Source organism: Ranitomeya variabilis, chromosome 4 (genome assembly GCF_051348905.1).
Source record: "Ranitomeya variabilis isolate aRanVar5 chromosome 4, aRanVar5.hap1, whole genome shotgun sequence".
In the NCBI taxonomy this organism is placed as follows: domain Eukaryota; kingdom Metazoa; phylum Chordata; class Amphibia; order Anura; family Dendrobatidae; genus Ranitomeya; species Ranitomeya variabilis.
The window spans coordinates 640,876,565-640,900,712 of record NC_135235.1 but is presented as its reverse complement, the minus strand read 5'-3'; the positions used below and the strand labels follow the sequence as shown (position 1 = coordinate 640,900,712).

At 44.3% G+C, this 24,148-nt stretch overlaps 1 protein-coding gene across 1 annotated transcript in view; it reads left to right on the top strand.

The window, feature by feature from the left end:
* LOC143768162 (uncharacterized) overlaps positions 1-23,098 on the top strand; it is a 75,670-nt gene extending 52,572 nt beyond the window's left edge. The window contains 4 exon segments of the mRNA XM_077256851.1: positions 6,989-7,106; positions 7,190-7,287; positions 10,219-10,309; positions 21,878-23,098. Of these exon segments, the coding sequence (XP_077112966.1) occupies positions 6,989-7,106; positions 7,190-7,287; positions 10,219-10,309; positions 21,878-22,881 (1,311 nt within the window). The 3' untranslated portion in view covers positions 22,882-23,098.
* Positions 23,099-24,148: the final 1,050 nt, after the last annotated feature.

The window sequence follows — 24,148 nt, the reverse complement described above, 5'->3', positions numbered from 1 at the left end:
GGGTGAAATCACGATTCACCCGCCTCTATTAACTAGTTAAATGCCGCTGTCAAATGCTGACAGTGGCATTTAACCGGCGCTTCCGGCCATTGGTCCGGAAATGAGCGCATCGCCGTCCCCCGTCACATGATCGGAGGTCAGCGATGCGTAGGCATAACAACCAGAGGTCTCCTTGAGACCTCTATGGTTGCTGATGCTGGCCTGCTGTGAGCGCCACCCTGTGGTCGACGCTCATAGCAAGCCTGTAATTCAGCTACATAGGAGCGATCTGATGATCAGGCTATGCCAGCTTCTAGCCTCCCATTGAGGCTATTGAAGCATGGCAAAAGTAAAAAAAAAAAGTTTAAAAAAATATGAAAAAAAAAAAAAAAAAAAAAAAAAAAAATATATATATATATATATATATATATATATATATATATATATATATATATATAAAAGTTTAAATCATGTTCAGTGGCCAGTGTCAGGCAGCTGCTACAAAGGCAAATAAAATAATGGGATGCATTAAAAGAGGCATAGATGCTCATGAGGAGAACATAATTTTACCTCTATATAAGTCACTAGTTCGACCACACTTAGAATACTGTGCACAGTTCTGGTCTCCGGTGTATAAGAAAGACATAGCTGAACTGGAGCGGGTGCGGAGAAGGGCGACCAAGGTTATTAGAGGACTGGGGGGTCTGCAATACCAAGATAGGTTATTACACTTGGGGCTATTTAGTTTGGAAAAACGAAGGCTAAGGGGTGATCTTATGTTAATGTATAAATATATGAGGGGACAGTACAAAGACCTTTCTGATGATCTTTTTAATCATAGACCTGAGACAGGGACAAGGGGGCATCCTCTACTTCTGGAGGAAAGAAGGTTTAAGCATAATAACAGACGCGGATTCTTTACTGTAAGAGCAGTGAGACTATGGAACTCTCTGCCGTATGATGTTGTAATGAGTGATTCATTACTTAAATTTAAGAGGGGACTGGATACCTTTCTGGAAAAGTATAATGTTACAGGTTATATATACTAGAGTCCTTGATAGGGCGTTGATCCAGGGAACTAGTCTGATTGCCGTATGTGGAGTCGGGAAGGAATTTTTTTCCCCAATGTGGAGCTTACTCTTTGCCACATGTTTTTTTTTTGCCTTCCTCTGGATCAACATGTTAGGGCATGTTAGGTTAGGCTATGGGTTGAACTAGATGGACTTAAAGTCTTCCTTCAACCTTAATAACTATGTAACTATGTAACCCCCTTTCGCCCCATTCAAAATAAAACAATTTAAAAAAATCAAACCTACACATATTTGGTATCGCCGCATTCAGAATTGCCCGATCTATCAATAAAAAAAAGCATTAACCTGATCGCTAAACAGCGTAGCAGGAAAAAAAATTCGAAACGCCACAATTACATTCTTTTGGTCACCGCGACATTGCATTAAAATGCAATAACGGGCGATCAAAAGAACGTATCTGCACAAACGTGGTATCAATAAAAACGTCAGCTCGGCACGCAAAAAATAATCCCTACCCGACCCCAGATCATGAAAAATGGAGATGCTACGGGTATCGGAATGTTGCACAATTTTTTTTAAAGCAAAGTTTGGAATTTTTTTTCACCACTTAGATAAAATATAACCTAGACATGTTTGGTGTCTATGAACTCGTAATGACCTGGAGAATCATAATGGCAGGTCAGTGTTAGCATTTAGTTAGCAAAAAAGCCAAACAAAAAACAAGTGTGGGATTGCACTTTTTTTGCAATTTCACCGCACTTGGAATTTTTTAGCCGTTTTCTAGTACACGACATGCTAAAACCAATGATGTCTTTCAAAAGTGCAACTTGTCCCACAAGAAACAAGCCCTCACATGGCCATATTGATGGAAAAATAAAGTTATGGCTCTGGGAAGGAGTGGAGCGAAAAACAAGAACTCAAAGGGTTAAAGGGCCACTGTCACCCCCCTCCAGCCGTTATAAACTAAAAGAGCCACCTTGTGCAGCAGTAATGCTGCATTCTAACAAGGTGGTTCTTTTAGTTTTTGGTTCAAGTATTCCCAAAATAAAGCGTTTTGAAACTTATCCAAAATACCTGTCTTTAGCCAGGGAGGTTAGTCCTCACTCCCCAGCTTGAACCGCTACTGTGCCGTCACTCCAATGTTCAGGGGCTTTCGGCGCCGCCCCCTCAGCGCTGTTTACGCTTCAAAACCGGCGCCTGCGCTGTGTACTACTGTGCTGCGCAGGCGCAGTAAGCTCTGGCCGTCTGACGTCCCAGCCAGGCTTGCAGACTGCGCCTGTGCGGGCAGTGCGGCCACCCACTTTTGGAATCCCAGCCCCGCACTGTGCATAATGCATAACACAGTGCGGGGCTGGGATTCCAAAGGTGGGTGGCCGCACTGCCCGCACAGGCGCAGTCTGCAAGCCTGGCTGGGACATCAGACAGCCAGAGCTTACTGCGCCTGCGCAGCACAGTAGTACACAGCGCAGGCGCCGGTTTTGAAGCGTAAACAGCGCTGAGGGGGCGGCGCCGAAAGCCCCTGAACATTGGAGTGACGGCAGAGTAGCGGTTCAAGCTGGGGAGTGAGGACCCACCTCCCTGGCTAAAGACAGGTATTTTGGATGTTTCAAAACGCTTTATTTTGGGAATACTTGAACCAAAAACTAAAAGAGCCACCTTGTTAGAATGCAGCATTACTGCTGCACAAGGTGGCTCTTTTAGTTTATAACGGCTGGAGGGGGGTGACAGTGGCCCTTTAAGCTGCTTTTTTATCTCGATCCTCGAATCAACACGGCCGTGTTTTCAGTGTAACGTCACATGGTACTGGGATTGATTTCTGGCCCGATATAACCCCGTTAACGGATGAAGAATAGAGGAAATGAGTCAGGAGATAATCTGGCATGAGATCCTTCTGGTCAGGGTGCACTGTGGGGATTGGACAAATTACCCCCTAATCGTATGAAGGATAATTTTTGAGCATCTCTTCTGAGCTGCCTGTTATGGATTTGGGTGAGATTGTTCCTATCTCTCATTAATATGGGATTTATCCTCATCACATTAATGCATCCCAGATAATTATACCATCACAGACGGGGTTATCACTGACAGGCGTCCTGACAAATTAATGGTGCGGGATAATTATTAGGGACAGTTCTCTATTTATAATATGAACATCTGTGTGGTTTCTTGTTTGTTTATGTGGCGAAGAGAAGAACATTTTATATACAGTGGGGGAAAAAGTATTTAGTCAGCCACCAATTTTGCAAGTTCTCCCACTTAAAAAAAGATGAGAGAGGCCTGTAATTGACATCTTAGGTAGACCACAACTATGAGAGTCAAAATGAGAAAACAAATCCAGAAAATCACCTTGTCTGATTTGGCAAGATTTATTTTGCATATTATGGTGGAAAATAAGTAATTGGTCATTAACAAAAGTTCATCTCAATATTTTGTTAATATCCTTTGTTGGCAATGACAGAGGTCAAATGTTTTCTGTAATTCTTCACAAGGTTGGCACACACTGTTGGTGGTATGTTGGCCCATTCCACCATGCAGATCCCCTCTAGAGCAGTGATGTTTTGGACCTGTCGCTGGACAACACAGACTTTCAACTCCCTCCAAAGGTTTTCTATGGAGTTGAGATCTGGAGACTGGCTAGGCCACTCCAGGACCTTCATATGCTTCTTACGAAGCCACTCCTTTGTTGCCCTGGCGGTGTGCTTGAAAGACACATCCACGTTTAATCTTCAATGCCCTTGCTGATTGAAGGAGGTTTGCACTCAAAATCTTACAATACATGGCCCCATTCATTCTTTCATGTACACGGATCAGTTGTCCTGGTCTCTTTGCAGATAAACAGCACCAAAGCATGATATTGCCACCCCCATGCTTCACAGTAGGTATGGTGTTCTTTGGATGCAACTTAGCATTCTGTCTCCTCCAAACACGAAAAGTTTTGTTTCTACCAAACAGTTCTGCTTTGGTTTCATCAGACCATATGACATTCTCCCAATACTCTTCTGGATAATCCAAATGCTCTCTAGCAAACCTCAGACAGGCCCGGACATGTACTGGCTTAAGCAGGGGGACACATCTGGCACTGCAGGATCTGAGTCCCTGGCGGCCTTGTGTAGTACTGATTGTAGCATTTGTTTCGGTGGTCCCAGCTTTATGCAGGTAATTCACTAGGTCCCCCGTGTAATTCTGGGATTTTTGCTCACTGTTCTTGTGATTGTTTTGACCCCACGGGTTGAGATCTTGCGTGGAGCCCCAGATCGAGGGAGATTATCAGTGGTCTTGTATGTCTTCCATGTTCTTATTATTGCTCCCACAGTTGATTTCATCACACCAAGCTGCTTGCCTATCGCAGATTCAGTTTTCCCAGCCTGGTGCAGGGCTACAATTTTGTTTCTCGTGTCCTTCAACAGCTCTTTGCTCTTCACCATAGTGGAGTTTGGAGTGTGACTGTTTGAGGTTGTGGACATGTGTTTTTTATACTGATAACAAGTTCAAACAGGTGCCATTACTACAAGTAATGATTGGAGGACAGAGGAGCCTCTTAAAGAAGAAGTTACAGGTCTGTGAGAGCCAGAAATCTTGCATGTTTTTAGATGACCAAATACTTATTTTCCACTCTAATTTGCAAAATAAATCTTACCAAATCAGACAAGGTGATTTTCTGGATTTGTTTTCTCATTTTGACTCTCATATTTGTGGTCTACCTATGATGTCAATTACAGGCCTCTCTCATCTTTTTAAATGGGAGAACTTGCACAATTGGTGGCTGACTAAATACTTTTTTCTCCACTGAATTGTATATTAAAAGTAATTTTTTTCATCCAACTTCTTTGTTCTAACTAATAACATACAATCTGTAAACTTCTCCTGATCCCACAAGTCGTACACATGAGTCTGCTCCGTACACCTCGCACACATGGCTCTGCTCTGTACACCTCGCACACATGGCTCCGTTCTGTACACATGGCTCCGCTCCGTACACCTCGAACACACACGGCTCCACTCCGTACACCTCGTACACATGGCTCCACTCCGTACACCTCGCACACACACGGCTCCGCTCCGTACACCTCGTACACACACGGCTCCACTCCGTACACCTCGTACACACACGGCTCCGCTTCGTACACCTCCTACACATGGCTCCACTCCGTACACCTCGCACACATGGCTCCACTCCGTACACCTCGCACACATGGCTCCGCTCCGTACACATGGCTCCGCTCCGTACACCTCGAACACATGGCTCTGCTCCGTACACCTCATACACACGGTGCTGCTTGCATCCACCCTGTAAACCCCTCCTGACCCCACACATAAACTTCCCCTCATCCAGCACCATGACAACCAGCACAGCAGAGTCCTGCATACACTGAGGCCCCTGATCATGTGACCCCTGACTCCTCCCCTCCTGTGACCTCATCACAGGTCCTGTGCACACAGAACAGCCATATATGTGGTGTGCGGCTCTGCAGGTGGAGGTAGGTGCTGGAGGTTCCCCATTACTGGGCGCAGGGGACATTAACCCCCTCAGTGCTGAGCCTGTGATACATCTCTGTATGTGACTATAATGGGACTGTGTGTTATACCGGGGGCAGGACGGGGCCATGACTGGATGTAGTGATCATGTGACGCCGGTAACAGCTCCGGAGGTTTCTTACATGGGATCTTTATGATGTCACATCGTCTTCTTCTCCCCATTCAGGTCCCTACAATATTGGATCCTCTCAGTGGAGATCTTCTATATAAGAGACTTCTCCTGAGTGACCCTACAAGGATGGATAGGGACAGGGACAAGATGGCGGAGAGGATATTACACCTCACCCTAGAGATCCTCTTCCGGCTTACTGGAGAGGTGAGAGATTCTGATGGCGTCACATTACATCATTCTTATCTATGGGAATAACAGATGGACAGAACTGGAGAGGTGAGGACTCTGGGAATGTCTGTAGTGAGATTTATTAATGTGTCTCTCCATAACCAGGATTACACAGTAGTGAAGAAGACCTCTAGTGAGCGCTGTCAGGCCCCTGTGTCTGAGGAATGGGGAAGACCCCTGAGCCCAATCACAGGACCTCCACCTCACCCCCTGATACATGAGGACATCAATGACCAGAAGATCCTAGAACTCACCTACAAGATGATTGAGCTGCTGACTGGAGAGGTGACACTGCTGGGAATGCTGGGACATTATACAGTTAAGGTACCTTCACACGAAACGACTTTGTAACGACATCGCTAGCGATCCGTGACGTTGCAGCGTCCTGGCTAGCGATATCGTTTAGTTTGACACGCAGCAGCGATCAGGATCCTGCTGTGATGTCGCTGGTCGCTGAATAAAGTTCAGAACTTTATTTGGTCGTCCGATCGCCGTGTATCGTTGTGTTTGACAGCAAAAGCAACGATACCAGCGATATTTTACACTGGTAACCAGGGTAAACATCGGGTTACTAAGCGCAGGGCCGCGCTTAGTAACCCGATGTTTACCCTGGTTACCAGTGTAAAATGTAAAAAAAACAAACAGCACATACTTACATTCGCGTCCCCCGCCGTCCGCTTCCTGCACTGACTGACTGACTGAGCGCCGGAAAGTGAAAGCACAGCACAGCGTCACCGCTGTGCCCTGCTACTGCCAGCGCTCAGTCAGTCAGTCAGTGCAGGAAGCGGACGCCGGGGGACGCGAATGTAAGTATGTGCTGTTTGGTTTTTTTTACATTTTACGCTGGTAACCAGGGTAAACATCGGGTTACTAAGCGCGGCCCTGCGCTTAGCAACCCGATGTTTACCCTGGTTACCCGGGGACTTCGGCATCGTTGGTCGCTGGAGAGCGGTCTGTGTGACAGCTCTCCAGCGATCAAACAGCGACGCTGCAGCGATCGGCATCGTTGTCGCTATCGCTGCAGCGTCGTTTCGTGTGAAGGTACCTTAACGCTATGGAGGGATCGGGGGGATGACGGTATCATTGTATGTGTCAGGTTCCTATAAGGTGTCAGGATGTCGCCATCTATTTCTCCATGGAGGAGTGGGAGTATTTAGAAGGACACAGAGATCTGTACAAGGACGTCATGATGGAGGTTCCCCAACCTCTCACATCACCAGGTAATAGACAGGACTAAATACACACAGCCTATAAATATCTGTATGTAAACAATGAATTCAGTCCCTGTATGTGTTTCCTTCAGATCTATCCAGTAAGAGGACAACACCAGAGAGATGTCCCCGTCCTCTTCTTCCACAGGACTGTAAAAAAGAAGATCTCAATGTTCCACAGGATCATCAGGTAGATGGAGAGAAGGTGTCATGAAATCTTCCCAGCAGTGGCATAATGTGCCCTGGTGCAAGATTTAGACTAGAATGCCCCCCCACTACCCCCTTCCCATCCTGGTATATATGTCCCTCATCCTGGCCCCATCCTGGTATTATGTACAGGGTGATTATTAGAGATTCATCGGGTTTCAAAGAGGTACTGTATTTTTCAGACCATAAGACGCACTCCAAGTTTTCAAAAGGAAAATGGGGAAAAAAATGAATGTGTCAAATGGGGGTCTGTCTTACAGTCTGAATTCAGCTTATCGGGGGGGATCGGCAACACTGGTGGAGCCTAGTCACAGGTGGTGTTCGGTGGTCCTGTGATATGACTCCCATCTCGGGCAGGTGCGGCTTGTGTGGGCAGGCGCGGGCAGGTGAGACGGTGGTGCTCTGTGGTGCGGGGGGCTCAGTGGCCATTTTGTGAAAGCCCGGAGGCCCCGCACATCCAATGCTGCGATGCTGTGGCCTCTGGGAAAATGGCCGCCAAGAGAGGCACATGCTCAGATTGAGATCTCGGCAACGCGATCTCAATCGGAGCATGCGCCGCCCCGGGCGGCCATTTTCCCGGAGGCCACCGCATCGCAGAAATGGATGTGCGGGGTCTCTGGGCTTTCACAAAATGCCGGTGGAGACCCCTTGCACCACAGAGCACCACTCCCGAACCTGGGAAGGGAGTGTGATCATCGCCTGGCAGCGTCGGACCGGGACCATCGCAGAATCGCCCGACTCCTGCTGCCGCCACAGTATTTGTAAGTATATTCCGACTATAAAACGCACCTCCATTTTCCCCAAAAGATTTTTTGGAAAAAAGTGTGTCTTTTAGTCCGAAAAATACGGTATGTTCCAAAATGTATTACATGCACAATGGAGAATGGCACATAATGAGCATACGCTCTCCAAGTTTAGCACGTGATGTTTATAAATGTTGTACGTGTCCTCCTTTTCTCACATAACACACATCAATGCATTAATCCAGTTCTACCCAAACACACTGCACCATGTCACCGTCGATGGTCATTAGCACGGCAGTAACGCGATCTCGGAGCTCACCAGTGTTGCTGATAAAGGCAGCACATAAACAATGTCTTTGACATACTCCCAAAGGAAGAAGTCACACACTGTCAGATCAGGAGACCAGGGGGGCTACTCTTGCATAGACGCCATTTTGGGATCTGATGCTGCCCTGCCATCTGGTGAGTCACAAGCAAGTCACAAACTCTGAGATGTGACCTTTCGATAAGTTATTATTACAAATTGGTGACATTATATCTTTGCAGTAATATGAATGCAAAACCAGATGAATCTTTCATAATCCTCCTGTATATATCTCTCATTCTGGCCCCCATCTTGGTATACATATCCCACATTGTTCCCTACACTCACCTGCCGCACGGTGATCTCTTCAGAAGCTGGCAGCTGATTTCAGCCTTTCAGCGACGGGACCGCATGACGAGACTGCCATGCTTCACCAGTCATGTGCAAGCCGATGTCAGCTGCTGGCCTCTGATTGGCCGGCAGTGTATATTGCCGCGTACTGACTGTACTGGTCTCTTCGCCGCAATACACTTCAGCTGAATTTGCGCCTTCAGCTTCACATACAGTTGAATATTGTGCTGTATCGGCTGGGCCTCCACCCGCTCAGGCCTGGTTGCCACCATGCTTCCCAGTGATATGTTAGAGGCTGTGAATGTCTTGTATTCAGGTTCGTCCACGGAGGCACATCACGTTGAAGATTGTGTTGGCGTCAGTGGGCTTTCACCTGCACGGGCCTGGTCGGGACCTTTACAACCGTGGTTGTTACTCCAAGCTTCCCAGTGATATGTAGATGGCTGTGAAGATCTTGTGTTCAGTCTTGTTTTATCCACCAGTATTATACACTGAATGGTCGATTTATTAGAGACATCAAAGCTTTTCTAATATAAACTTTCGTGAATAGAAATGTGACCAGTGACTTCAGAGTACGGCAGGAAATCCAGTGATCAGTTTTCTGTGGATATTTGCAATGTGAATCTACATTATAATGGGAACATAAAGTGATGTAATTGACTTTGACCATTTATTACATACAATGGTGGTGAGATTATACTGAGAATGTTGTGACTGAGGAAAAACATCCAGGAAAAACAGATCCTATGGATACAAGGAACTCATTAATTAAAGAAGTCAGAGGCGTTTATCAAGAGTCGTTCTAAGAACAGGCGGTGCACAGTCATGTCCTGCAGCTGAATAAAATGCTGGATCTACAACTATAGTGTCTGAAGCTCTTCAGCTCAGGAGCTTAACTAGGCTTTGTGGTTAGTGGTCAACTAAGTTCATCCTTTTCTGGCAGAAGAACACTTACGGCAGGACAATGCTCGATGCCACAATGGTCGTATTGTCATGGATTGCTTCCAGGAACATGATGGTACGTTTTTTTTCTTGCTTACCCGGCTCTTATAGTGTTTAGTTCTTAATCCTATGGAACATCTGCTTTACAAGTAAGAATTACTTGTTCAGAGCAATTCATCTATATTGTGGCAACTGTGAAAACCTATCCTGCTCTCAAGGGACAATATTCATGTAGAAGGATTAACACTTACTGGAAATGACAAAATAATAATTTGCTGAGGCTCTGAAGACCAGAGGAGTCCAACAGGCTACTAGACGGGTGTCTCTAATAAAGTGGCCATTCAGTTTGTTTTATACTGGGTAGAGATGACAGGATAAAGCTGATCATAGACATTAGATGTCTGGAAACTCCTCACAATTATTTTTCTGGTTATGGAGACCTCTGGTTACAATTAGGAGCCGACAGGTTGGATTTATACAGGAGACGTGCAGCTATTTCATCTTTTCTGTTCTTCTAAATCATTTCACGCGCCTTTTCCATCCATCTATCTGTGACTCTCACAACTTCTTTCAGGGTGAAGATCTGCCCCATATTAATACTACAGAGACATATGTGAGGGGTGATGAGCAGTGTAAGGAGGAGATCCCTACAGATAACAGCACAGGTGAGTAGTGGCCACTAAATGCCGAGAAGTCACAGATTCTTCTCAGTCACTGGATGTTACAGATATATATTGATCTTTCTGACGGAAAGGAAAGTTAGGAGTCTAAATAAACAGCATCTTATACCAACTTACTTGTTTTTTTTGCAAAATTACAAGTTTTGCATCTCTGTAATTGTTCTGACCTGGAGAATCATGTTAGAGGTAATAATTACAGCACAATTAATGTAAAACCCAAACAGCAATGGCCAAATTATCTTTACTGTTCTCCAGTTTGTTGTATGACAAAATAAATATTCAAAATGAGAATTGATCCGGCAAAAAGAAATCAAGCCATCACATGGAAAAATAAATAAGTTATGGCTCTTGGAAGAAGGACAAGAAGGAAAATGCAAAAACATAAATTGAAAATGCAAAAAAGACGTAGGAGTTAAATAAACAATTACGATATATACTCGAGTATAAGCCGAGAATTTCAGCCCATTTTTTTAGGCTGAAATTGCCCCTCTCGGCTTATACTTGAGTCATACCCAGGGGTCGGCAGGGGAGGTGGAGCAGCAGCTGTGTAATCATACTCACCTGCTCCTGGCGCGGTCCCTGCAGGTCCCTGGTTCTCCGGCGCCGGCAGCTTCTTCCTGTAGTGAGCGGTCACATGGTACCGCTCATTACAGTAATGAATATGGACCCCACTCCACTCCCATAGGGGTGGAGCCGCATATTCATTACTGTAATGAGGGGTACCATGTGACCGCTCACTATAGGAAGAAGCTTCCGGAGCCGGGGAACCAGGGATCGCGCCAGGAGCAGGTGAGTATAACGCAGTGCGCAATATTCACCTGCTCACCGTTTCACCACCGCCTCTGCGTCTTCCCTGTCCTCTGCACTGACGCTCAGTTCAGAGGGCGTGATGATGCGATTAGTGTGCGCGCCACCCTCTGCCTGAACAGTCAGTGCAGACACAGCGGCGGCAGTGGAAATGTGGAGCAGGTGACTATAGCAAGTGCCAGGGCCCTGAGCGACGAGAGGTGAGTATGTGATTTTTTTTTTTTTTTTTTATCACAGCAACAGCATAGGGGGCAAATGTCTACATGGAGCATCTTATGGGGCATAATCAATGTTTGTGGAGCATTATATGGGGGAAATATCTTTATGGAACATCTTATGGGGCCATTATCAACGTTTGTAGAGCATTATATGGGGCAAATATCTTTATAGAGCATCTTATGGGGCCATTATCAACGTTTGTGGAGCATTATATGGGGCAAATATCTTTATAGAGCATCTTATGGGGCCATTATCAACGTTTGTGGAGCATTATATTGGGGCATATATCTTTATAGAGCATATTATGGGGCCATTATCAACGTTTGTGGAGCATTATATGGGGCAAATATCTTTATGGAGCATCTTATGGGGCCATTATCAACGTTTGTGGAGCATTATACGGGGCAAATATCTTCATGGAGCATCTTATGGGGCCATTATCAACGTTTGTGGAACATTATATGGGGCAAATATCTTTATAGAACATCTTATGGGGCCATAATCAACGTTTGTGCAGCACTATATGGGGCAAATGTCTGTATGGAGCATCTTATGGGGCCATAATCCGCATTTGTGCAGCATTGTATGGGGCATATTTTAATATGGAGCATCTTGTGGGGCCCATCATAAACTTTATGGAGCATTATATGGGGCTCCTGATTCAATATGGATATTCAAAAACACTTAACCTACTGATGTCTCAATTAATTTTACTTTTATTGGTATCTATTTGTATTTTTGACATTTACCGGAAGCTGCTGCATTTTCCACCCTAGGCTTATACTCGAGTCATTACGTTTTCCCAGTTTTTTGTGGCAAAATTAGGGGTCTCGGCTTATACTCAGGTTGGCTTATACTCGAGTATATATGGTATTTCTTAAATGATTTTTTTTTTTTTTAAGCCACTTCTCTTTTTGCTTACATCACATTATAATCACCATCTGTCGTGGTTTGAGGAAACATTTTCCCCACATTTGGCTCTTTTTATTTCTCAGGTAGTGAAAGCCTTCCTTATTAGATGGCTTTCCTCCTGCACCGATAGTGTGCACCCGTCAAAACCACATTCAAGAAGTTTATTTAGCCTTCAGGTGCTTCACGAGAACTATACCAATGTGGAGGAATAAAGTGAAAATTTTACTTTTTTTCACAAAATATTTACTTTGAATCATTTATTGTATTTTCACAAGGGTATCAGAAGAAAATTGATCATAAAATTTGTTGTGCAGTTTCTCCTGAGTACAGCGATACCCCATATGTGGGGGAAAACTACTGGTTGTGTGCATGGCAGGGCTCAGAAGGGAGGGAACACCATTTGACGTTTGAATGCAAAATTGGCTGGAATCAATGGTGGCGCCATATTGAGTTTGGAGACCCCATGATGTAACTAAACAGTAGAACCCCTCAATTCTAACCCTAACCCCAACACACCCCTAACCATAATCCTAGCCATAACCCTAACCCCAACACACCCCTAATCCCAACCATAACCACAACCCTAACTTTAGCCCAACTCTAACCCTAATGGAAATAAATACATTTTTTTATTTTATTATTTTTACCTACAGTAACTAAGGGGGTGATAACGGTGATTGCAACATCGGGGTTGGTAAAACAGACTCAAATCATATTCTCTGGGGTCTTGGCAACCCCCAGTAGCTGAGACCCTGGAGAAATTCGGACTCTGGGGGGGCGCTATCTCCTTATTCCTCAGTGCCGTTAACCCCTTCATGACCTTGGGATTTTCCGTTTTTCCATGTTCGTTTTTCGCTCCCCTCCTTCCCAGAGCCATAACTTTTTTTATATTTTTGTCAATATGGCCATGTGACGGCTTATTTTTTGCGGGATGTACTTTTGAACGACATCATTGGTTTTACCCTGAGGTGTACTAGAAAATGAGGAAAAAATTCCAAGTGAAATTGCAAAAAAGTGCAATCCCATGCGTGTTTTTTGTTTGGATTTTTTGCTAGGTTCGCTAAATGCTAAAACTGTGACCTGCCGGAATGATTCTCCAGGTCATTACGAGTTCATAGACACCAAACAAGTCTAGGTTATGTTTTATTTAAGTGGTGAAAAAAAATTCCAAACTTTGCTAAAAAAAAAAAAAAAATTCCGCCATTTTCCGATACCCGTAGAGTCTCCATTTTTCGTGATCTAGGGTTGAGTGAGAGCTTATTTTTTTCATGCCGAGCTGACATTTTTAGTGATACCATTTTGGTGCAGATACGTTCTTTTGATCGCCCATTATTGCATTTTAATGCAATTTCGCCGCGACAAAAAAACCCATAATTTTGGCGTTTCAATTTTTTTTTCGCTACGCCGTTTAGCGATCAGGTTAATCTTTTTTGTTTATTGATAAATCGGGCAATTCTGAATGCGGCGATACCAAATATGTGTATGTTTGATTTTATGTTTATTGTCTTATTTTGAATGGGGCGAAAGGAGGGTGATTTAAACTTTTCATATTTTTTTTATTTATTTTTTTAAACTTTTTTTTTTTACTTTTGCCATGCTTCAATAGCCTCCATGGGAGGCTAGAAGCTGGCATAGCCTGATCGGCTCTGCTACATAGCAGCGATCATCAGATCGCTCCTATGTAGCTTAATTACAGGCTGGCTATGAACGCCGACCACAGGGTGGCGCTCACAGCAAGCCGGCATCAGCAACCATAGAGGTCTCAAGGAGACCTCTGGTTACTATGCTGATGCATCGCTGACCCCCGGTCATGTGACGGGGGTCGATGATGAGCGCATTTCTGGCCACATGGCCTTAAGCGGTAGTTAAATGTCGCTGTCAGCGTTTGACAGCGGCATTTAACTAGTTAATAGCGGCGGGTGGATCGCAATTCCACTCGCCGCTATTGCGTCCGAGGTCAGAAAGGGGTTAAAAAGCGGTGCTGTGGCAAAAGTACCCATTAATTGCCGCTGTTAAAAGGCGTATCGGCGGTCGTTAAGGGGTTAAAAAAAATAGTTACAAAAAAAAATTCAAATAAAAAAACAGACTAGTCATGGAAACAATGAACATACCACAAAGTACATACATACAAACTTGAAATGTAAATCCACTTTCAACCCAGTAAACGAATATTCTGACGGTTTTAAAAACTTGGCAATTAAAGATATTTGTAAGAGTAAAATGAAAAAATATCACTATCCTTACGAAAATAGATTGGCTTAACAAAATAAAACTTCAACAAAATCGAAATATTGTGATATCATTATTTTGGATATCGCCCGCCCAGGTGAGTATAACCTCTTTTTCCCATCTTTTAGGATACATCGGGGGCTTATCTACAGCATTCCAAAATGCTGTAGATAAGCTCCTGATGCCAGTGGGCTTAGTCCTCGATTTTGCGGGTGACAGGTTCCCTTTAATTGTTTGACCTCAAACTTATCAAAATATTTTTATCATATGCTACAAAAATATGTTCCAATTTGACAAGCTTATATTAAAAATCCAAAACATATGCCGTATTTTTCGTTTTTTAAGACGCACTTTTTTTCAGACAAACTTGGGAGAATGGGGGTGCGTCTTAGAAAGCAAACATGCCTTACCGGGGGGTCCGGGTGTCTCCGGGTGCCTGGCGGTTGCTGGCCATTGCTGCGGGTGTCTCCGGTGCCCAGCTGCCATCTCTTGAGATGTTGATCCCGAGATCACCATCAGCGCATGCGCCGCTCCTGGTGGCGGCCATATTCCCGGAGACCAGCACACGTGGAACCCTGGAAGTGGCAGGGCTCTGGCCTGCCGTAAAATGTTGGAGCCCCGGGCAGCATCAGACACCCACGCAACACCGCTGGGCACCGGAGACACCCACAGCAATGGCCAGCAACCGTCGGGCATCAGGAGGCACCCGGCAGCAGCACAAGAACCCCGCAGCAGCACAAGATCCTCGCAGCAGCGTGCCACACATAGGAGGCCCCACTCATCCCTGCCTGCGCCCTGGAGCATCACCCAACTCCTGCCTCCTTCAGCAGCGACCCTGGGATCCCGCTTCACTGCAGCCACCACCCCCAGTAAGCAATAAGATGCAAGGATTATAAAAAGCACCACCAATTTATAAAAAAATATTTTTTTCTTATTTTTCTCCTCAAAATTTGGACTGCGTCTTATAATCCAGAGCGTCTTATGACCCGAAAAATACGGTACACTAGAAATTCTGAAACATATCAAATGTGGTAACTTCACTGTATTATGGGGACACTTGACATCTCATCTATATACATGGTCATAAATAACCAAAAAGCATGTGAGGCAGTTGAATTTTTAAAAAAATTGGGATGGGATGATCTAAGGCTGGTTTCACATTTGCGTTTTTTACCGCTGCGTTTTAGTGCAAAAAAACGCATGCGTTTTTTTTCCTATATTTAACATTAAAAACGCATGCGTTTTTTTTGTATGCATTTTGCCGTGTTTGACGACGCATGCGTCATTTCTATGCTTGCGTTTTGTTGTGGAAATGCAACATGTAGTAATTTCTAGAGGCGTTTTTTTGCGGCAAAAAAACGTATTGCTGTCTATGTAAACTCATGCGTTTTTAAGCACATGCGTTTGGTTGCGTTTTTAAATGCATGCGTTTCAATAGAAAAAAACAAGAATACACACTGATAAGCCACCCCCCACCATCAAGGTGATAAAGGGATCCAAACCCTACCCCTAACCCTAGTGATCCTAACCCTAACCCTAGGGATCCAAACCCTAACCCTACCCCTAACCCTAGTGATCCTAACCCTAGGGATCCAAACCCTAACCCTAGTGATCCTAACCCTAGGGATCCAAACCCTAACCCTACCCCTAACCCTACCTTTAACCCTAGTGCTCCTAACCCTACCCCTAACCCTAGTGATCCTAACCCTAACCCTAGGGATCCAAACCCTACCCCTAACCCTAGTGATCCTAACCCTACCCCTAACCCTAGGGATCCTAACCCCAACCCTAGCTATTTCTATTTATAGTGGGTTTTCTAGTTGATTTTGATGATTGGCAGCTGTCACACACTTCTCAGCATGCGTTTCAAAAACGCAAACGCAGGAAAAAACGCATGTAAATGCGTCAAAACGCCGCTTTTTTTTCCGCATGCGAAAACGCATGCGTCTAAAAAACGCAGCGCTTGCACGTGTTTTTTTCACCACCTGCGTTTGCGTTTTAAACGCTGCGTTTTTAAACGCAAATGTGAAACTAGCCTTAAAATACCATTGGAAAAGATTGATTTTTTTTTTTTTTGTGTAAAAAAGCTATGTATATTTTAGACCATAATTATTTTAAATACAAAGATCAAATACATCTGCAGACATGGGGCACGGCAGTGGGCAGTAGGGGCCAGATTTGCACCAAGTTTCGCTAATATCTATGTTGACAGATGGGAGAAGGAGACCCTTGTGCCACATTGGGATCTTGGTGGAGGTCTGGTCCTCGAGAAGCATTGTATTGACAATATCTATTTTTCTTTTGGTCAGTAGGACAAGATTCTTTGACACAATTTTCAACTAGTATTAATAAAAAAAAATTCATTTTACCTCCACTACCAGCTCTACATACAGCTCTGGCAAAAATTAAGAGACCGCCACATCAAAACCCTGTCATGGGCAGCCCGATCCCCAGACCTGTCACCAAACTTTTGCGAAATATAAAATATTTATTCATACTTAGTGAAAGACTAGTAGAGGTCAACCGCCAAAAAACCTCAAAACTATCCCACCACATTCACTTCACATATAACAAATATTGAACCAACAAACAACATGTTCAGTTTGTCTGATTTTTCTCTTCTTAGGTATATTTTTGAGTAAAATGTAAATTGTTCTTTTAGTCTATTAACTTCTGACAACATGTCTCCAAATTTTCAAGTAAACCATTTTTTTTTTCTGACAAAGAAAAATGGTCAAAATTTCTTTTAAAAAACCTAGTTCTTTCAGATCTCAAATAATGCAAAGAAACAAGTTCATAATCCTTTAGGAACAACAATACTAATGTTTTAACTAAGGAAGAGTTCAGAAATCAATATTTTGTGGAATAGCCATGATTTTTAATCACAGCTTTCATGCGTCTTGGCATGCTTTCCACCAGTCTTTCTGTATTTATACAGTATATGCATGCACATACTGTGTACATACCTCCCAACTTTTGAAGATGGGAAAGAGGGACAAAGTTTTCGGCGCGCATTGCGCGCCGCGGCAAGTTTTAGGCCACGCCTCTGACCACACCCATTCATAATTAGTCACACCCATATCCACATCCCAACCACACCCATTTAGCACTGCTGATCACACTGTTTTATATACAATAATTATATACAAAAAAATATGGCCACACAGTGCTTCATACTGTATAATGACCCCACATGATGCTCCATACTGTATAATGGCCACACAGTGCTCCATACTGTATAATGGCCACACATGATGCTCAATACTGTATAATGGCCACACATGATGCTCCATAGTGTATAATGGCCGCACATGATGCTCAATACTGTATAATGGCCACACATGATGCTCCATAGTGTATAATGGCCACACATGATGCTCCATACTGTATAATGGCCACACATGATGCTCAATACTGTATAATGGCCACACATGATGCTCCATAGTGTATAATGGTCACACATGATGCTCCATAATGTATAATGGTCACACAGTGCTCCATACTGTATAATGGCCACACAGTACTCCATACTGTATAATGGTCACACATGATGCTCAATACTGTATAATGGCCACACATGATGCTCCATACTGTATAATGACCACACATGATGCTCCATACTGTATAACGGCCACACACAGTTCTCCATACTGTATAATGATCCCACATGATGCTCAATACTGTATAATGGCCACACATGATGCTCCATACTGTATAATGACCACACATGATGCTCCATACTGTATAATGGCCATTGGCCACACATGATGCTCCATACTGTATAACGGCCACACATGATGCTCCATACTGTATAACGACCACACATGATGCTCAATACTGTATAATGGCCACACACAGTTCTCCATACTGTATAATGATCCCACATGATGCTCAATACTGTATAATGACCCCCCTCACTCCTGTATGCATGGCTCATATCCCCCCCTGTATGCATGGCTCATATTCCCCCTCCTGTATGCATGGCTCATATTCCCCCTCCTGTATGCATGGCTCATATTCCCCCCCTGTATGCATGGCTCATATTCCCCCTCCTGTATGCATGGCTCATATTCCCCCTCCTGTATGCATGGATCATATTCCCCCTCCTGTATGCATGGCTCATATTCCCCCTCCTGTATGCATGGCTCCTGTTCCCCCCCTGAATGCATGGCTCATATCCCCCCCCTGAATGCATGGCTCATATCCCCCCCCTGAATGCATGGCTCATATTCCCCCCCTGTATGCATGGCTTATATTCCCCCTCCTGTATGCATGGCTCATATCACCCCTTGAATGCATGGCTCATATCCCCCCCCCCCGAAATGCATGGCTCATATTCTCCCCCCTGTATGCATGGCTCATATTCCCCGTCCTGTATGCATGGCTCATATTCTCCCCCCTGTATGCATGGCTCATATTCCCCCCCGAATGCATGGCTCATATTCCCCCCCCAAATGCATGGCTCATATTCCCCCCCCTGTATGCATGGCTCATATTCCCCCCCCTGAATACATGGCTCATATTCTCCCCCCTGTATGCATGGCTCATATTCCCCCTCCTGTGTGCATGGCTCATATCCCCCCCTGTATGCATGGCTCATATTCCCCCCCGAATGCATTGCTCATATTCCCCCCCCCCCTGTATGCATGGCTCATATTCCCCCCCAAATGCATGGCTCATATTCCCCCCCCTGTATGCATGGCTCATATTCCCCCCCCCTGAATACATGGCTCATATTCTCCCCCCTGTATGCATGGCTCATATTCCCCCTCCTGTGTGCATGGCTCATATCCCCCCCTGTATGCATGGCTCATATAATCCCCCCCGAATGCATTGCTCATATTCCCCCCCCCCTGTATGCATGGCTCATATTTCCCCCCCCCCCCTGAATGCAAGGCTCATATTCTCCCTCCTGTATGCATGGCTCATATTCCCCCCTGAATGCATGGCTTATCTCTCCACGCTCCCGCTCCTGCTCCCATCTTGCATGGCGCGCCGGCTTATGTCCTCCTTCATCCCCCCGTCCCCCGTGCCTCATACTCACCTGTCCCTCATACTCACCTGTCTCACATTGCGCGGCCGCGCCGACATCCCTCTCGCTCTGTCCTGACTCCCGGCGCAGCACCTTCTTCCTGCGTGAGCGGTCACATGATACCGCTCATTAAGGTCATGAATATGCGCATACTCATGACCTTAATGAGCGGTACCACGTGACCGCTCACTCAGGACGAGCTGTGTACGCCGAGACCAAGCATCGCTGGAGCAAGGTGAGTATCGTCTTCAGGGAGGGCGGGCGGCCGGGGGGGAGATAAACAGACTGCAGGGGGCGTGGCTTAACACAAGGGGGCGTGTCGGTTGCTTCTCCTGCTGTCTGCGGGATCAGAGTGTCCCATGCTGGACAGTGGGGCGAAGCAACAAAACCGGGACAGTCCCGCACAATGAGGGATGGTTGGGAGCTATGTGTGTATACCGCCTTTGTGGCTCTGGACTCAGACTAGTTTTCTGTAGTTATTAGTATTTAGCACATGTGTCGCTTGTGTGTTTCATTCAACTGCACTTCAATGTTGTTATCAGTGTTGTATGTTGTTACATAAACATTTTCTCCCTTGTTGTTTGTTGGTTCCACATTTGTTATATGGAAAGTGAATGAGGAGGGATAATTTTGAGGATTTTTTTGGGAGGCTGACCTCTATTAGTCACTGAATATTTAGCTAAATATAAATATATATTTTATATTTGACAAAAGTTTGGTTACAGGTACACTAAAACATGGACCTATCAAGGGGTTGAAGTGAGAGATGAAAAGAGCAGAAACCTAATAGTCTAACATAATTATCTGAGTCCCTGCTTAGATATTGACTGTTGCCACCAGTGCCTTCATCAAATACTACCGTATATACTCGAGTATAAGCCGACCCGAGTATAAGCCGACCCCCCCTAATTTTGCCACAAAAAACTGGGAAAACTTAATGACTCCAGTATAAGCCTAGGGTGCAAAATGCAGCAGCTACTGGTAAATTTCAAAAATAAAAATAGATACCAATAAAAGTAAAATTAATTGAGGCATCAGTAGTTTAAGTGTTTTTGAATATCCATATTGAATCAGGAGCCCCATATAATGCTGCATACAGTTCACGATGGCCCCATAAGATGCTCCATACAAAATACGCTCCATATCCCCATATAATGCTCCATACAGTTTATGATGGGCTCCATAAGGTGCTCCATATTAAAATATGCCCCATATAATGCTGCACAAATGTTGATTATGACCCCATAAGATGCTCCATACAGACATTTGACCCATACAGTGCTGCACAAATGCTGATTATGGCCCCATAAGATGCTCCATAGACACATTTGCCCCGTATAATGCTCTACAAATGTGGATTATGGCCCCATAAGATGCTCCATAGAGAAATTTGCCCCATATAATGCTGCACATGGCCCCATTAGATGCTCCATACAGATATTTGCCCCATATAATACTGCACATGGTCCCATACAGATAATTGCCCCATATAATGCTGCACATAGCCCCATAAGATGCTCCATACAGATAGTTGCCCCATATAATGCTGCACATAGGCCCATACAGATAATTGCCCCTTATAATGCTGCACATGGCCCCATAAGATGCTCCATACAGATATTTGCCCCATATGCTGTTGCTGCGATTAAAAAAATAAAAAAATCACATACTCACCTCTCAGGCCCCCGGCACTTGCTATATTCACCTGCTCCGCGTTCCACCGCCGACCGCCGCTGTGTCTTCTGCACTGACGTTCAGGCAGAGGGTGGCATGCACTAATCGCGTCATCACGCCCTCTGACCTGAGCGTCACTGCAGAGGATGCGGAAGACCCAACGACGGTGGAACGGGGAGCAGGTGAATATTGCGCACTGCGTTATACTCACCTGTTCCTGGCGCCGTCGCTGCACGTCTGTTCCCCGGCGCCGGCAGCTTCTTCCTGTAGTGAGCGGTCACATGGTACCGCTCATTACAGTAATGAATATGCAGCTCCACCCCTATGGGAGTGGGGTCCATATTCATTACTGTAATGAGCGGTACCATGTGACCGCTCACTATAGGAAGAAGCTGCCGGCGCTGAGGAAAAGACATGCAGGGACCGCACCAGGAGCAGGTGAGTATTATTACACAGCTCCGCTCCCCCTCCCCTGCCGACCCCTGGGTATGACTCGAGCATAAGCCGAGAGGGTTACTTTCAGCCCAAAAAAGTGGGCTGAAAATCTCGGCTTATACTAGAGTATATACGGTATTTGAATTTTAGTGCAATTTGTATTGAAATGTTATAGAAAGTATAAATATTATAATTATTAATCTAAGTTCAATATTATGCTATAATTTTCATTTTATTCTTGGCAGATGACTGTACCAGCAGATCGGAGGCACATTTTACATTTTTAGATTTGACCGCACAGGATCATACTTTCACACTGGATAAATGTGAAGAACATGACAATATCTCTGATTTATCATCAGCCCTTCACAGTGAAGATGTACCATCTGAGCCTTTTGAAAGGCTCCTATCTTCTGATTCATCACAGAATATTATGAAAAACAAAAATAACAGAATTGATGGTGAACATCAAAGAGCTCAGACAAAAAAGAAGCCATATTCGTGTTCTAAGTGTGGGAAATGTTTTACACAAAAATCACATCTTGTTAAACATGAGAGAAATCACACAGGGGAGAAGCCTTATTCATGTTCAGAATGTGGAAAATGTTTTACACAAAAATCACATCTTGTTACACATGAGAGAAGTCACACAGGTGAAAAGCCATTTTCATGTTCTGAGTGTGGGAAATGTTTTATACAAAAATCACATCTTGTTAAACATGAGAGAAATCACACAGGGGAGAAGCCTTATTCATGTTCAGAATGTGGAAAATGTTATACAACGAAATCAAGTCTTGTTACACATCAAAAAACTCACACAGGGAAGAAGCCATTTTCATGTACAGAATGTGGAAAATGTTTTACAGAAAAATCAGTTCTTGTTGTACATGAGAGAAGTCATACAGGGGAGAAGCCTTTTTCATGTTTAAAATGTGAAAAGTGTTTTACAGATAGATCAGGTCTTCTTAAACATCAGAAAAGACACACAGGTGAGAAGCCATATTCATGTTCAAACTGTGGGAAATGTTTTACAGAGAAATCATGTCTTGTTACACATCACAAAATTCACACAGTGGAGAAGCCATATTCCTGTTCAGAATGTGGAAAATGTTTTGCAAGGAAATCACGTCTTGTTACACATCAAAGAACCCACACAGGGGAGAAGCCATTTTCATGTCGAGTATGTGGGAAATGTTATACAGTGAGATCAAGTCTTGTTCAACATCAGAGATCTCACACAGGGGAGTAGCCGTATTTGTGTTCAGAATTTAAAAAATGCATTTCAAGAGTTAGTATGTAGCCAATTCCAGGGAGGCATGTAGTCCCAGATATACTAAAATAAATATTATTGGGCCACCTACCTGTGCAGAACCCCTTCTCTGGCCTCTCATTCAATAACTGAATTGAAATACAAAAATTGTGGGTCGCACCTGTTCACCTTTTTTCACTCCTATAGCAATTAATGACCCCCCCCCAACAGACTTACCAGGTCCAATTAAATTTACAAAAGGTGTATTTGTAAAACACAATAGACTCTTTTCTTTTTTTCCTCAAGCAAACTCCTATATCTTTCTTACTTCATCAACATTGCTCATATACCATGGCTTCAGCTACTGTTTTTCCTTGAACATCAGTGACCATGTTCTGATTTGCGAACAAAGTCGACGCCAATATGAGAACTGTCTGATCTCCTTTCAAATCTATAAAAGCTATATTTAATCTCCCTGAGCTAGAGCGTTATCACTATTACAGATAAAGAACTTTGCTTTTTTCTCTTTTTAACTACTCAACTCTCTCTCCCCATCACTTTGAGAAGATTTCAGAAATATGCTCAATCATAAAAGACTCCCTACCCTCCCAACACACGTAAGTGATTAAATAGGTAACTTATTTGGGATGACAACTCCCTCTTCCTATTTGGGCTTAGGTTACTGAGCGTTTGCTTTGTACAACAAATAAAGAGAACCAGTTTAACCTCTTATTGCCATCGGATGTATTAGTATGCCGATGTCAGTATCCTCCATTTTGATGTGGGCTCTGGTGGTGAGCCTAAATCTTTCCGGGGACATGTCAGCTGTTTTGAACAGCTGACATGTGCCCGCAATAGCTGCGGGTGGAATCGTGATCCACCTGCGGCTAATAACTAGTTAAATGCCCCTGTCAAACTGTGACAGCAGCATTTAAAAAGGGCTTCCGGTCATCGGCCCGGAAATACGAGCACCAGTTACCCCTGTCACTTGATTGGGGGCCATCAGTTTGTCGGCATGACAACCAGATGTCTCATTGACCTCTATTATTGTCAGTGCCTGATTGCTATGAGTGCCACCCAGTGGTCGGAGCGCATAGCAATTCAGCTACATAAAGGTGATGTGAACAATGCCTCTTTGTAGCTGAGCCGATCGAGTTGTGCCAGCTTCTTGTCTCTATGGAGACTATTGAAGCATGGTAAAAGTAAGAAAAAAATGTTTTTAAACATATAAAAAAAATAAAAAAAAGTAAAAGTTTAAATCACCCAA